This window comes from Lethenteron reissneri, chromosome 38 (assembly GCF_015708825.2).
Source record: "Lethenteron reissneri isolate LAM-NWPU_2019-01 chromosome 38, ASM1570882v1, whole genome shotgun sequence".
Classification (NCBI taxonomy): domain Eukaryota; kingdom Metazoa; phylum Chordata; class Hyperoartia; order Petromyzontiformes; family Petromyzontidae; genus Lethenteron; species Lethenteron reissneri.
In genome coordinates, this window is record NC_083816.1 from 4,754,947 (window position 1) to 4,770,250 (window position 15,304).

Genomic DNA, 15,304 nt, shown 5'->3' on the forward strand with positions numbered 1-15,304 from the left:
AGGTGATGCATCGGCCAGTCGTCTCAAGTCAGTCGACCCATGGCACCTGGGTCTGTCCCGTGACCTCCTGCCAGCGGGCGTTGGACACTTCACGTGGCGAATGGCGGTCTAGTTGTTGTTATCGACTTGGGTGACCCGAGATGGATTGCACGCTCGCGACCAATAACACGTGGCGAGTGTTCGAGCCGGTCCTGGGCCTCCCCTAGGTCGACTCGGCCTTACAATGAGATAAAGGCGGCCGGGAGTGGTGCTGGCCACCCACTGCCTCTTGTGCCGCTCCCGGCTTTCATCAGTGCTCGCTAACAACAGCACTTGCCCCCCATAGTCTATGAAAGGCGACGTGGGGGATCTTAGTGTGTGTAGACCATGTACACAACAAGTACGTATGGCACTGCACACGTGACAGTGCGTGTACACACGTGTACAGCTCTACGACGTACAATGCCGGGAGACACGTGCGTTGAGTGTGTGCGTGTGCTCTAGACTGCGCGTGTGAGGATCGGGGGTGCAAATGGTCGCGCATTGCACTACGATTTGCTGGCACTCGAGTTAAACACATTCCTGCGGAGGGAGCTGGTAGAAACGTTGGGTTGCTCGGTCAATGGCCAGGGTCAACGGCGGCGTGGTGTATTCCGCAAATATGCCCGACTGTGAGGGCGGGCACAAGCCGGCGTGAGTAGGTTAAACGTTGAGTTTTATAAGGGCACCACGGGGTGACTAGCCCCTCCCCACCCAGCCCCACCCTCCCCACCCAGCCCCACCTTCCCCACCCAGCCCCACCCTCCCCACCCAGCCCTTCCCCACCCTCCCCTCCCCACCCAGCCCCTCCCTCCCCACCCAGCCCCTCTCTGCACGACGGACGGACACAATAATCCCCTGTGGGCTGGTGTAACCAGGAGGTTCCTACCAGTACCAAATGTCAAGATTACATGTTATTTAACCAGGTGGTGAGAACTTTTGAAAGAGTCCAGGATGAGTCTCATTTGCACCAGAGACCTGCGGCGTCAGTCTGCCAGTTGGGGTGACGATGGCTGCGGTGTGTTTGTAAACTCCCCATTGAGTCAATAAGCCGGACATCAGAGCCGATTGCTATTTGATCATGTACTGGCACTCTCCTAGGTCGACTCGGCCTTGACATAGGTAAACATCAACGGTGAGGAGGGGCAATCCGCCCGGGGCGTGGCTCGAGCCACACCCTAGTGTGCGCCCCCCCCCCCTACCGGCCTTCTTCACAGGTGCCCAATAACAGCACTTCTCCCCGCCACGGTCTGCGGCTATACCGGTGACCTTTGTATTTGTGTTGTCACGTAAATACATACACACGCACAATGATGTCACAGGAAATCTCATTACCAGCTCGGTCCAACACTAGCCGGACATCCGTGAAGGTAAAGGCGCAGTCCTGCAACTGCTGGCTCACGCCACTGCTGACGGAAAGGGCCTCTCCTCCGTAGAAGGAATTTTGGCCTACTCTTCCATTCTGGCCAGACCTTTTAAAATAGGGTGTGGGGTTGCCCCCCCCTCACCACACACGATCTGCCGATAAGACTTAACTGTGCTGACCAATCTTAATTTTGGAGCTTTCGTGACTGCAGGAATTATTCTTTCGTTCTTTCGGTAAAGTCACGTATAAGATAAAATAATAAATTAAATAATAGCATACTACGATGTTTCGATTGCAACACAAGCAATCATCATCAGGTATAAAATAAATAGCAACAAAAATCTAACCAGAAAACTATAGACAGACATATAAGCAGACAGATATCACAAAGATACACAGAGAGAGAGAGAGGTCGTCTCTGTGACGAGGCCTTAAATATAGAGAGGGGGCGGAGAGAGGCCAGTTTCCATTGATTGAGGCGGGAGAGGAATCGAACCGGCGCCTTCTGCATTGCAGGTCCGGTTGTGTGAACCATTTCAACATCCGTGAGAAACGGAAGACGAACCCAGAAATAAATTAAAGAGAAAAAAAATAACCAACCGCAAAAGATCGCAACGTAACGTACGGCAGCACGAGTCGTAGTAGTATTTAGTATTTATTTTTTTGTCTTCTTATTCTGTTATTATAATCTCACAATAAAATACACGTTCACGAGTCGCATGCCCGCGTGCGGGGGAGACGAAACGAGGAGGGTGGAGGGTGACATCATCATAATAATCCACGGCTTGAGCAATCAGCTGCGACGCGATCGCATCGCTGGTGGGTGTTTGTGTGTGCGCACCATTCTCTTGCGAACCGGTCGCGTGCAACTTGATCGCTCGCACACCGAATCGCTTGTGCGCGGACCATCTCTGCAAGCGGTTGCTGCTGTTCGCAGTCGAGGCCAGACTCCACTTCACAAACGGCGGCCATCTGCTCGGGGGAGCGTCGTTGCACAAGCCGATTTCATTCATCACGTGGCGCGCACGTTTGAGAAACTGGCGTTACGATGGGCGAATTATAACGCAGTTTGATTTCACTGCGTCGCGACGACTCGGGTGTGGAATGAAGCAGCTGCGGGGGGAATTTCAAGAGCCAGTTTACTGTGCGACGAGATGTGGTGGGGGGGGGGGAAACCCTGGCCCGAATGCCAACTTCCATCGCTGCCACATGCCTTCGAAATCTTGAACGACACATCCCCGAAACACCAGGCCGATGTTATCTTTGTTGAATACGGTTGGTTCCAAGCCACGAGCGGCACGGGAGATATACCTCCGAAACGTCAGAAAGCGACAGAAAGCCATGGCCAACATCTCAGAATCCAACCGAGGTCCTGAACGACCTTGCCGTCTGGAGCGTTCCCGTTTCGCCAGCCTCAATTTCTTACGCCAACCTCAATGTATATACCCCCACTTGGGCCAATCAGAAAGATGTTAGGCCCAAGTTAATGCAGCTTTGAGCTCTTAAACCCTGTCGCTACCACAAGGCAGCGCCGTCTCGGGCTGTCCGGCACAAATATGAACAGTAATCAAATGAGAGACTTCATGATAACGATTTAGGAGCGACCTCCAAGTCAACACGGCGCTCACGACCAATCGAGAATTACAAACTTATGTCAGACAGTCGGGACAAGTAGCCGAGTTGTGCAAACTACAAGATGCACCCCCCGTTTGCGCTTTGGGGTGGCATCGGTAACCGAACGCAGCCCAGGCAACATCTTCGACGTTAAAAGTGGAGAAGCAGCGGCGACTCGCAGGCTGCGAGTCCCACCCCGGGTTGTTCTCGTCTCAGGTGCCGCCACTACCAGCACCACCACCACCACATTGCAGGTGAATTCATTGAGAAACTGGAATGCGATTGGCAGCGGCTTCACCAACAGCGATTTGCTCCAACAGACGGGCATATGCATACACATACCGTACACACACACACTTACACCACATACTACATTGACACATACAGAAGATCCCCGTAGAGAGCCTAAACTGCCGAGGCAAAGTGCTGTTAGCGAGCACCCATTAAGGCCGGCACGGCGAACAACGGTAGGTCGGCTGGGTCTACTTAGGGGAAGGCCCCAGGACGGGTTCAGCAGTTGCTCGCCACTCAACGCGAACCGTGGCTGGGAATCAAACCCAGCTCTCTCTGGATTTGTAGCGCGTTTGTGAGAACGACTGCAGCCCAGCCTCGCCAGGAGCCCGATGGATTGTGGCATTGCGAGACTGGGAGAGAAGACGATCGGTAGGGATTCATAAAGCAGTGGGTAAGATCGTGATGATGAGAGCCCATTAAGACCAAAGCACCTTCTGCAAGGGCTACCAAGAAGTCCACTCACATCCCCGTGAGCTCTGGTCTGGTGGGAGCCCAGCACTGGCGGCATCATCATCACCAGCATCGTATTTTACTTGAGCATTCCAATCAATTCACCCGCAAGTGCCGCCAGAGACTGGAAGATCCTAGGAAGCCTTGAGAGCGTATTTTCGACGAGCAGCCACCACCGACTGACAGCGAGCAAGACGTATCCGTTGACTCGCACGAGGTGGCAGCCCGTGGGCGCTGGGCGAGATGCAGCCAAGAAGAGGCCAGTAAGCGGCAACATTCATCAGTAAGCGGCAACATTCATCAGCCGCAGACTTCTCCGCGTGGCCAACGTAAGCAAATCGTGCAAAAACACGTTCTCAAACGCGCAAATTAATCGCATCGTTCACAACCTATTTGGCCACAGGAATAAGTCGGGACCATGAACGCTTCGCCTACCTGATGGAACCAAGCTTCGGATTATGGCCAAGTTGCCTTCTTCACCCGCAGAGCGGGAAGCACGGGGCCCGATGGTCGAGGGTTAGGAATCGTACCAGAACCAACTCAAAACCCAGTCCAACCTCCTGACTGTGCGAGAAAGCGAATCTATGAAGACACGGCCAAGATCCTACTAATCGCACCCCAACCCCTCCTCCTCCTCCCGCATCGCGACTGTGACTACCGCAGCCAAAACCACGGGACACGCATCGCGCAAAGACGCCCGACCAATTTGCTGGCGACATTCGCAACATCGCTCCCGTGAGTCCTCAACTGGCCCACCACCAACCCCGATGAAGAACCACCCTTGCCAATCACCCCCTCCACACGGAAGGAAAATATATGATAGGCAACGTTTGGGGCAATTGCCCTTTCTTCGCGGCACAAGTCTTCAAGTGCTTGGGAGAAGGGCCATTGCCCGAAACGTCACCTAATATAGCATTCCTTTCGTAAGGCAGTGGGTTTGATGATCGCGTTGAGTTGTTATTTGTGCACCACTGCCAACGCAGCAGCGACAGGATCACCAAATAATCTTCCACACGAAAGGCTCCCACATTCGCCGAGCAATGCTTCCGACTCGATTCCTCGTGGTGTTTTTTTGGTTTTGAGAGCGGCAGCCGGTTTTATATATATACTATATATTTATAGGATGACGCGTTATGGGCCTGTGACAATTCCAGTAACAATCATTTGTCGTTTGCATCAAACAAGACGACATTCGCGTTGTGCTACGCAAGCTGTCACTGCGAATATAAACTCGTAATTAAAACAGCATAGCACATTTGCTCTTGGAGCCAATCTCAATAGCACGAGGCTGTAACGTCGGTGCGATGTGTCACAGAGGGGTAGAGCCCGCCAGTAATTGGGGGGGGGGGGGGCGATGTTGTTCTTTAACCCAATTAATCCACTCCTGAACTTTGAGGCCACGTTCATCAGTGACGTTCGTCCACGGTGACTCAATTGCACAGCTCACACCGAGTAGGGTGGGGCGAGAGGCCTTTGGTTATCCTGGTGCTGACAAACGTGGCCTCATCAGCCATGACCAGGTTAGGGTGCAGACTGGCACCCTCCTCTGGAGGTCCCTGCTGCTGCTGCTGCTACTGCTGTTGCTGCTGCAGCTGCCAGCAGATGCATTGATCCACCACGCGTGGAGAGCCCCAGGGCGCAAAGGGCTTGTACCCCACGTAGGCCTCTTGCCTACAACCGACTCTCCGTGATGTCCTCGGCAGATAATTTATCTCCACGCCTCCCGCTCCGTCGTCGAGTACAGCACCAAGAAGCCACAACAGTTTCTAATACTTTTGTTTTCGTTTCTAAATGGGGCATAGCCCCCAAGCGGAACTACTGAAATCATTTGGTGGTGGGGTAGGGGGGGGAGGCAGTGGTGGTACATAACGACACGCAAACAGAATCTTAAAAAATAAAAACATCTACATATAAACTTGTGTATAAAAAAAAGGAGTATGCGTTTTTGAAATATATATTCTCTCAGTTCCAAGAGGCAGTGCATTCAAGAAGGTATGACAATTCCAAACGAAACCAGTCTTTCGGGAATATTGTTGTCTTGATTCGGGGGTTAAAATGCTGGCGGAACATGGCGGTGGGTTTACCAAATACTGAGAAGGTATCTGCGGTGAAAGGTAGAGGTGCAGCCCTGCAATTGCTGGCTCACACCACTGCTCGTGGGAGAGCTTTAAACTCGAGGCAAGCTCAAGAGAGCCGCCCGTCCCTCGTGAGTGGGAGAGAGAAAAAATAAACTCAACAGAAATTGCCTTCAAGCAAAGCCTCGTCGAGTCTCACTGCTCTTTCAAGAGGGGGCTCCCTGCTACGTTGGGATGTTTGGACCAATTGTCCTCTCTTAAATAGAAATTTGATTTCGTGCGGGCGAGGACGCCTGAACGCCCAGAGAAAACCCACCAGGGCATAGGAAGGGGGATAACACTCGGAAGAGATCCAGACGGGTGGGTTCACCTCACCGCAACCCGTTTGCCGTGTACTCACTTATCTTACACAACGCACCGTGCGGTTTCAGCAAAACTTCAGGACCTGTTGCAAACTCATGTAAGTTTATGACGTAGAAATACACAAATAAAAAAAACGAAGAAATAAAACTCGACAGCCAGGCCCGTTTAAAAATAAAAAAATATATCATGACAAAGACACGACGATGAAAACGCGAGCGAGTGTTGCGGAGGCTTCGTTTCCCCCTGGACATGGACGTACACAAGAGACACGGCCACCGAGCGGACAGCCCGTGGACTCAACACTGGCTTGGCCAACGACTACGACGTTTTTAATAGAGGGAGGAGGAGGGGGGGGTAGGAAAAGAAAATCTAACTTCGTCTACGTTTTTATTTATCATCAGGCGTTCGCCGACGCGTCACTGTACGTGCACGACCAAACACGGATACGTTTAGTTAAAAAATACTCTCACACACGCACGCACGCAAGTGTGCGTGCACACACACGCACATACGTATTTTACATATATACATGGCCTCGTGGGTGGTGCCGCGATGGGTTCAAGCGTTTGCGCCCACGACCATAAAGTTTTAAGAGTTCCGATCCCGGTTGAGGATTGACTCCACTCATATTTAAGGTTTGCGGCACATGGTGGGGGGGGGGGGGGGGTTAATAAAATTAAGAAACCACTTTGTCGGAAGTCAGCAGTGGTTGTTCTATCGAGTGTAACGGACTGGCTCCCACCATAAGAATGTGGACTTTCCACCACTGGCTTCGTAAGGCTGCCAATGTGAGACTAGCGACGCATGTTCGTTTAAGCGGAGGAGACCGACTTTTAGATCTGCCGACGTGGCGCTTAAAAGTTCGCGACGATATCATCTCGACGTTCGGTAAAAACGGCCGACTCGAAAGTTCGTGGCGTCGTGCTGGGGAGGGTGGGCGGGCGGGCGGGCGAGAAAGCCAGCGATTGCGCCGGCCGCACCGTTGCGTTCACCCTCCACCGCGTCACAGCGTCCACCCGCAGTCCTGCGTCGAGACCCACAGTGGCAGGAGGGGGAGGAGGGGGCAGTGGGGGAGTCAGCCGCCCAACCGCCCGAGCGTTTGGCCACACGGGTGTCCGGCGCCGTTGCTCGGTGGACAACGTCCGCAGTTTTGTTGTTGTTGTTGTTGTTTACGGTGGCGCATCATTGGTTGGCCGCATCGATGGGAGCGGCGCCGGCTCCACGGGCGAGGGGTGCCCCACGCCATTGGAGATGTGCGTGCGAGGCCGCGAGCCCAGCACCCTCGCGCTAATGTCCACCCTTGCCCTTCCGCCCCTTTTGCCGCTTGTCCCTGCCCTTGCTGCCGCCGCCGCCGCCGCTGGCGGTGGCGGTGCTGGAGGTGGTGCAGACCGGGCAGTACCACGGCTCCTCCTCCGGCGGGGGGGTGATGATGCCCACGCAGGTCCTGGACAGCACGGTCATACCAACCAGTGAGTCAGCCGGCAGCAACATACCACGTTCGGCAATGCTCAAGCATTACAATTACATGGGATGTTGTACATTCATCAGCGCCTTCTATTTAACCGTCTTATTAATAATAATTTAGAACTTCAACTTGTAATGCGTCGCCACACAGCGTTTGCTCGCCCTCTCGAAGAGAACGACTCGGAGGCGTGAGGAGGAACCACAGACGAGCGGGGGAAGGCAGCAGCCACGCGGTGAACCGGCGCCAAATTCCCACCCCCCCCCAAGCTCTGCGGTCCTCTATATATTAAAATGTTACCGGCCAATTAATGAGTGTTCATGTTTGGGAGGAAACCAGTGCACCCGGAGAAAACCCACAATACTCGGGGGTGCAACTATCCCACACAGACAGAACAGGCGGAGTTCACACTTTGCTGCACCACATTCTCCTGGCGAGCCAGATCACGGCAACTCATCGCCACCAACGGGAAGTGACTTTCACAACATTTGTCTGATCAGCTAATCCTCGCTGCTAACTCCACACTGCTGTATTACAACAGCCAAGTGCAGCATAGCCACCGCCGCCGCCGCCGCCGCCAAGTGAAATAATAATCATTACTAAATGGGAACAGACAAAAGTGCGCCCTTCAGCAAGTCACAATGTCTAAACGGGCCTTGTTCAGCCTCAACACTTCAGGGCTGCGCTAGTCCCAGAGGCCTACTAGCTGACGGATCTGAAACTGTTCAAGTTTTTGTGAATGGAAACAAACTCCTCCTGTGCATGTACAGATCCTCTGTCAATCGAATACAAGATGAGGGGCTCCCCACGCCGTGCGGGTCCCGGGGGTTACTGAACCATATTTCACCACGCTGGTCAGTGCGGGTTGGCGATGCCACCGAGCACAAAGACTCGGCGGCGCACGATTGCAGCACAACACTGAATTGTGCAGCACCCCCTGCTGGCCACCAGACAGCCCCGCGGCAACCGGTTTGTGCGCGGCGGGCGCCCATCCAAGCGCTATCCAAGCTCAATCCTGCTCAGCTTGTGAGATTGGGCCCTTGCCGTAAAAAAATCATCCGTAACAATGAGATATGCCTCGTCATCATCGACGCCGTCATCTTCGCCGTCGTCGTCATCGCGTTGACGGCCGTGATCGTTTGCGCTGCCGCTAGTGGGGACGCACCAGTGGTACCACTCGTCGCACGTCTCGCAGCCGATGGTGGGCGCCTCCGACGTCTGCTTGATCACGCCCTTGCAGCTCGGGCAGATCCAGATCTTGCCCTCCTCGTAGTCCTGCGTGCGTGCACATTCGTGCGTGTGCGCATGCGTGTGCGCGCGCGCGCGTGTGAATGAGTGTGCGTGTGTGCATTATTGTGTATGCATGTAAGTCAATGAATGCATGTATGTACATATGTTTATCAGCGCGTGTCCGTTTATGTGTGCATGCACGTGTGTGTGCGAGCGCATGTGTGTTCACGCATGTGCGTTCACGTGTACGTATGCGTGTGTGCAGATTTCAATCGCACGTCGGCCAAAAAGAAAAAGGGGATAAAAGGCGGCAGGGGGGCGGCAGGGGGGCGGCATTAGAATATTTCTGATCGCACACTCAGATAAAACGGCACAAAAATTAAACGAGCCCTCCACACACGCTCGGAGCGCGCACGCACGCGCTGAACGTACAAGCAGAGTGTGCGCATGCACGGGGAGTTTGAAGGTGCGCAGCGCCGCTGCTGCCGTAAAACCGTCAAGGAGAGACAAAAGCGCCCGCCGCATCCCTGTCCCTCCCCTCCCTGCCGGGCAGGAAAGAGCCTCCCTCGCATGCGCGCACAAAACCCGCGCGTCTTGCTCGCAGCGCTCTCTCTCACATGTGCACATCCCGGCGTCTCCGGCACAGACGCAGCAAAAACAACAGCGACGGCGGCATCGGCATCAAGAAGCGGGAATTGGTGGTGGGGGGGGGGGGTGGTGACACAGTGGGGAGTTGGAGGCAGAGTCCGTCTGTACGGGTTCGTGTGTGTGCGTACGCACGTCCGATTGGTTCGTCCGTTCGTTCAACGATAGGTTAACTCCTGCGAGCGCTGCAGCGACTAATCATATTGTGATGCGAGCTGGAGACTCGCGCTTCCATCTGATAGCGCCGCGAGACGGGAGATGGGAGCAGCGGCTGCGCCAAGACGTATTTCAAACGTGGAGGGAGGGAGTTAGTTAGGAGCGGCGTCTGTTTGCCGTAGCTCAGCGCGTGAGCGCCAGTGGGGGAGAGACGGACAACGTGCACCCTGCGAAGAGCCGTTCCGTACCCAATGAACGAACGAACGCGCCGTTCACTTCTGCCCACGCTGTACAGAGCCAATAAAAACGGCGCACTCGCTTAGGCTACGTGCACGGTGCCTCGCGGGCCGTGCCATTCGGAGACGCTTGTGTTGCAACGTCGATGTTTTAACGGAAAACGCAACCAAAACAACAAAACAGCTCTCCTTTGGTGGGATACGGAGACATCCGACAGAATTACGATGCGTCGGTACAATAACGATAACACTGCTGGATTGGATGAAGCCCTCCCCCATGATGACTTGCGGGTCTCTTGGGGTTGTTTGGCCATACTTAACCATGCTGGTTCAGTGGGGGTCGGCGAAGTGGGGGGGGGGGGGGGTTGCGAGTCACTTGCCACTGATAATTGTGGGGCTGGGAACTGAACTCAGGTCACCGGGTTCAAAGCGCAAGGAGCAGAGCACTGCACCACTGGTTCACCATGAAGCTTTTGTTAAAGAAATAAGAGGCCACTTTTGCAATCATGAGCTCTTTCGTATGGCTCTAGAGGCATCACTGTCCACTCGATTTATCGACACGCACACAACGGTGCGTTGCATGTACACAAGCTCTCAGCCTTCACCAGACCACCAGTCCAAAAGAGAGCTGAACGTTGCGTGGCCATTTTGTCATTTAGACCACCACAGCTCAAAGAGTTGAGAAAGACCACTTCTTTTTGAGCTGGTGGTCTGGATAGGCTAAGAGTTTTTGTACATACAATGCTGCACACCTTGTGCATGTGCTGTGGAATCGATTTATTTTTGCGGCTGCTGCATGAGTGTTTCCCTTGCGATTGGTTTCTTCGTCATTTAACAGATTTTTATTTTTGAATTTAATTAAACACGTTGGGTGACGTCACCAGGATGGCATCGTGCCAAATCACCGGAATGCCAGAATATCAAATCTGGACCACTCACGTCTTCCATGGGAACGACCTGCGGCGGCGGCGGTGCCGGGACGGGCGGCGGGGTAGGTGGCGGCAGCGGTGCAAGGGCGGCGGCGGGCACCGGCAGGGCCTCCGACACCAGCTTCCCCGAGCCCTTCTTAGGCGGCGGGCCTCCTCCTCGCCCCATCTTGCCCTTGCGCTTGCCGCCCGCGCTGGTGGGAGGGGTGACGACGACTGGCGGCGGAGGGGGAGGAGGAGGAGGGGGAGGAGGCGGCGGAGGCGGAAGCACTACGGGGGGCGGAGGCACCACCACTGCCGCCGCCGCCGCTGCCGCCGCCGCCACCACCGCCGCCGCCGCTGCCGCCGCCTTCTTGTCCCGGCGCTTGCCGGCGATGGGTGCGGCGCTGTTGGCGAGGCGGCAGCGCGGGCAGAACCATTTGACGGCGTCCGGGGGGGCTTTGGAGATGCCCACACATGGCCTGCGAGAGGGGTAGGGGGGCGGAGGGCACAAGCGCAGGAGAGCGCGTAGGATGGCCATTCAAAAGTGACTCGCAATGAACGGTGCACCACCACGATGCCCAGTGCAACTGGAGCTTCGCAACACGTGTCCGCAACACGCCATCTTTCTCCGTTCTTTGGCATCCCGTTATTGTTTCCCACGCCCGATTGCACGCACCTAATCTCGTGTGAAAGAAATGTTTTTTTGATCGACGAGTCTCACACGTACGTACGTTTTCGCAGCCGCTTTTTAACCGAAGTGTCGCACGTCGAACATTTCCTCTCTCTCGAGCTTTTTCCACGCACTACTGAAGATGCCCGCAGTAGTGCGTGGCGGAAGCTTGAGATAAATTATCCGCCACGAACACGAACCTGGAAAGCCACGCTTGGACCGACGAATAGTTAACCGCTCAATTGCGAAGTCTCCTTGAGAACGTTGCTCGTCCCACAAAATACACTGCATTGCTCACTCTCTCGACCACTGCCACCACTGATCCACCACCGTCTCTGTCCCCCCCCCACTGCCCCGGGCGCATTGTGTCTGTACGCGTGGGGTGATGCACGCACTCCGACGCGTGGGCCGTTTGTGGGAGAGCTGACAGCTCGTACGCCGAGAGTCGGGTCGCTCCGAGTTCAAGACAACACGCACGCCGCCGCTTGCCTGGCAGACACTAGAAAAGGCCGAGGAGGAGGAGGAGGACTGCAGCAGGAACAGACGTGGCAATAAATTCGCCAAACCGCTCGTGTCTCATCGTCCCAATTTACGGTACGGAATAGTCTGTTTTAAGAGTCCGGGGAGGACGGCGAGAACGCTCAAAAAATGTTTTGTACCCCTTTTTTTTTTTCTTCCGTAAAAAGGTTTCAGAAGTTTACCGAGCGGCCACTCGGCAGCTGTGTAAATATTATTTCAGCGCCGCTTTGAGTCGGCGACGGCACATATTAATTGACTTATTTGCGAGTTTCTCCGCTTTAATCTGCCGTCGCATCACTCAGTGCTTCGGTCTCTGCATGGGAACAATTAAGGCTTGGGGTGGGGGGGTGGGGTGAAGAGTCGTGGATTTGGTGGGGGGGGGCGGGGGAAAGGGTGGGGGGCTGTGGAGGATGGGAGAGCGCTAACAGCGCCGCGGCTGGCGTGTGAAGTCGCCCCCTACGGTCGCCCGCGCTCGCCCTCACCAGTGGAACCAGTCGTCGCACATGTCGCAGCCGATCATGGGGCTTCCGTCGTCCATCTTATTGCAGCCGGGGCAGATCCACACCTTGTTGCCTTGGGCATCCTGCGCATACGCAGACACGGGGTGGGGTGGGGGGGGGGGGGGGGGGGGGTCGCTCGGTCATCCGGCCTCAGTGGCGTGGCAGCACGGGGTGGCAAGCACCTCCATCGCGAGTCATTCAATGAGGCGCGCTGTTCAAACTCCCCGCTTCTTTGCAGCCCGGCGCCGGGGCTTGTGACCACCAGCGGGCCCTGGTGCAGTGGCACTGCCTGCACACTCGATAACTACACCACTGGTCCCTGTGTGTGTCCGCTGCATGTTTGTCTGTCTGCCTGTCTACCTGCTTGCTTGTTTCCTGTGGTGTCACCTTCATGTTCACCAAATGCCTTTCTACTTGCCTATCTGTCTGCATGCATTCCAGATGTTGTCCAGCTAAGCTTTACCAATCAGAATCCAAGTTCACCAGATGCCAGCCAGCTTGTCTATCAGATGCCAGCCTGCTTGTCTGACCGTTTAACGGGTTATCTGCCTACTGGTTGGCCAATCCCCTCCGTATGTTTACCAGATGCCTTCCAATTTCCTTTTGTGCCTGCATGTTTCCCAGTTGTCAGCTTACTTTCCCTATCTGCCTGTACGCTTACCAGATGTCAGTCTGCTAACCTGTCTGAGTGTGTATCAGAGGCCAGCTTACTTATCCATCGGTCCGTATCCCAGATGCCTCCATACTTGAAAGTCTGCATGCATGCTTAAATACCCTATCCACTTGCGCGTTTGCCAGACGCATGTCTGCTTTGACTATGCATCTGCATATTTGCCAGATGTCTCTACCTGCCAGCTAAGTTATTTACCTACATGTTTTCCCGATGCATGTCTGTTGGCCTATCTATCTATCTGCCTGGATACCAGATGCCTCGCTGCAGCCTATCCCCCCCCCACCCTCCCTTCTGGGTTCGAGCCAAGGTCAAGGCAGTGGAGAAACCGCAGATTAAAAACCCCGTGCCGCGGATGTTTGCTACTCCCCGGTGAAACGAGCGGGCGCGAGGATAAACAAACTTCTAATCGGTAATTGTTATTTTCCTTCCGCCTGAGAAATTGACAAAGACGAGAATTTACACGGAGCAAGAGAGCGCGCGAGGGAGAGCGCGCGAACAGGAGTCCACTGGAGGGGGGGGGGGGAAGTGGGCATAGAGAAAAAAACAGGACAACTTCCCAAGACCGTTAAGAGCTAATAGGTCTCAAATCAACATCCCTCCCTACTTTGCGGTGCTTTTAAAAGCCCCGCAGTTGCCCTACACGTGGTGCTTTTCCAGTGACGGCGGCGGCCAGCACTCACTCATCATCAGCAGCAGCGCTAAACAAACACAATGCCCTCCCCTCCTCCCTCCTTCCCTGGCTCCCTTCCCTCTCCCGTCTCTCTCTCCTTGGCTCCACCGACCGGGATGGAGGACTGGAGCTCTGCTCCGTGACGGGAGCATGACTATGTGCCCAGTAATAATGATAATACGAATAAATTAATAAAATAATAATAACATAAATAAACCGCACGATCGTCAATTAAACAGCGTAACCGCGGGACGAACTAAAATAAACTTTGCGAAGGATGCAACTCAAAAAACAAACAAACAGCCGTGTCGGCCATCGAGGTTGCGGTGACCGTACTTCACTACGCTGGTGTGTGCAGGTTGGTAAAGAAGGGTGGTTGGGTGGGGGGGGAGTCAGGAACAGTTCATATATCACTCGCCACTGGCGTTAGCCGTGGGTGCTGGCAATCAAGTGTACGTTTTCCGGGGTTATGTAGTGCAGTGCGATTCACCACTGAGCCACGGCTCCACCTCCACTTGCGCATTGAATTTCCCTAATCACCTGGCACTGCTGTCTTGGAGAATTGAGGTCAACATCGCCTAAACCAAGATAACGTTGAAGTCCACAGCTATCCATGCTGCCAACTCCCTGTCCCTGTATTCAGGTCCACGCTCAAGAGATTCCTCTTCTCTCTGCCTGTGTATGATTGGCTGCCTGCCTCTCTCAGCAGATTCACTCAGAGATCCGTAGACAAACACAGACTCAGACCACAGGCTCGCACAGGGATCCATGGACTCACGCAGGGGCCTAAGACTGCATCTTTCTCTGAATAGAATAGACATTCCCGCTGCCTCTGTACAGCGTCGTTGAGACCCGGTGACATTTACGCGTGCGATTTCAACCGCATAACCGTGATGCCGATGCTGATGAGGAGTCTGCTGCACAACGAACCAAAAACGTGCTGATGGTTTCTGTGGTGACGGTGCGCTGTAGCGCCGCCGCCGCAGCCGCCGCAGCCGCCGCAGCCGCCGCAGCCGCCGCAGCCGCCGTCAATCCTCCCGCTGCTCCGGGGCCGCTCCCGGCCTTCCCCGCGGTCATTTCGAGCGCGGCTAGCGGTCCATCGGGACGGCCGGGGCCCGCCGCCAATAGGGAGGCCGCGGGCCCCGGTCGGTGCTGGTGGTGCGAGTGGGGCTCGGGCAGCGGCTGCGGGGGGAGCGGCGAGTCGGGCGGGGAGAGCGACGGCGAGGAGGCTGTGCCGCCGCCACCGCCTCCGCCGCTCAGCAGCGGGGGCGACTTGGGGCGTGGTACCGGAGGGGACGGCTTCTTGTCCACGCTCGTCTGGTGGATCACCCTGCTCGGTCACACGTTGGGCGAGATGGCGTTGGGGGAGGGGGTGATTGGAACAGTGGGTTGAGTAGTGAGTGAGTAGATGAGCGGGTGGGCGAGTAAGTGGGTCAGTAAATCGGCAGGTCAGTA

The 15,304-nt window shown here is 55.1% G+C and overlaps 1 protein-coding gene across 1 annotated transcript in view; it reads right to left on the bottom strand.

Annotated features, from left to right (window-relative positions):
* Window positions 1–2,023: 2,023 nt before the first annotated feature.
* The window catches only part of TAF3 (TATA-box binding protein associated factor 3), a 40,963-nt gene continuing 27,682 nt past the window's right edge, over window positions 2,024–15,304 (bottom strand). Inside the window, 5 exon segments of the mRNA XM_061567313.1 lie at window positions 2,024–7,624; window positions 8,808–8,917; window positions 10,849–11,296; window positions 12,489–12,589; window positions 14,780–15,179. Of these exon segments, the coding sequence (XP_061423297.1) occupies window positions 7,468–7,624; window positions 8,808–8,917; window positions 10,849–11,296; window positions 12,489–12,589; window positions 14,780–15,179 (1,216 nt within the window). The 3' untranslated portion in view covers window positions 2,024–7,467.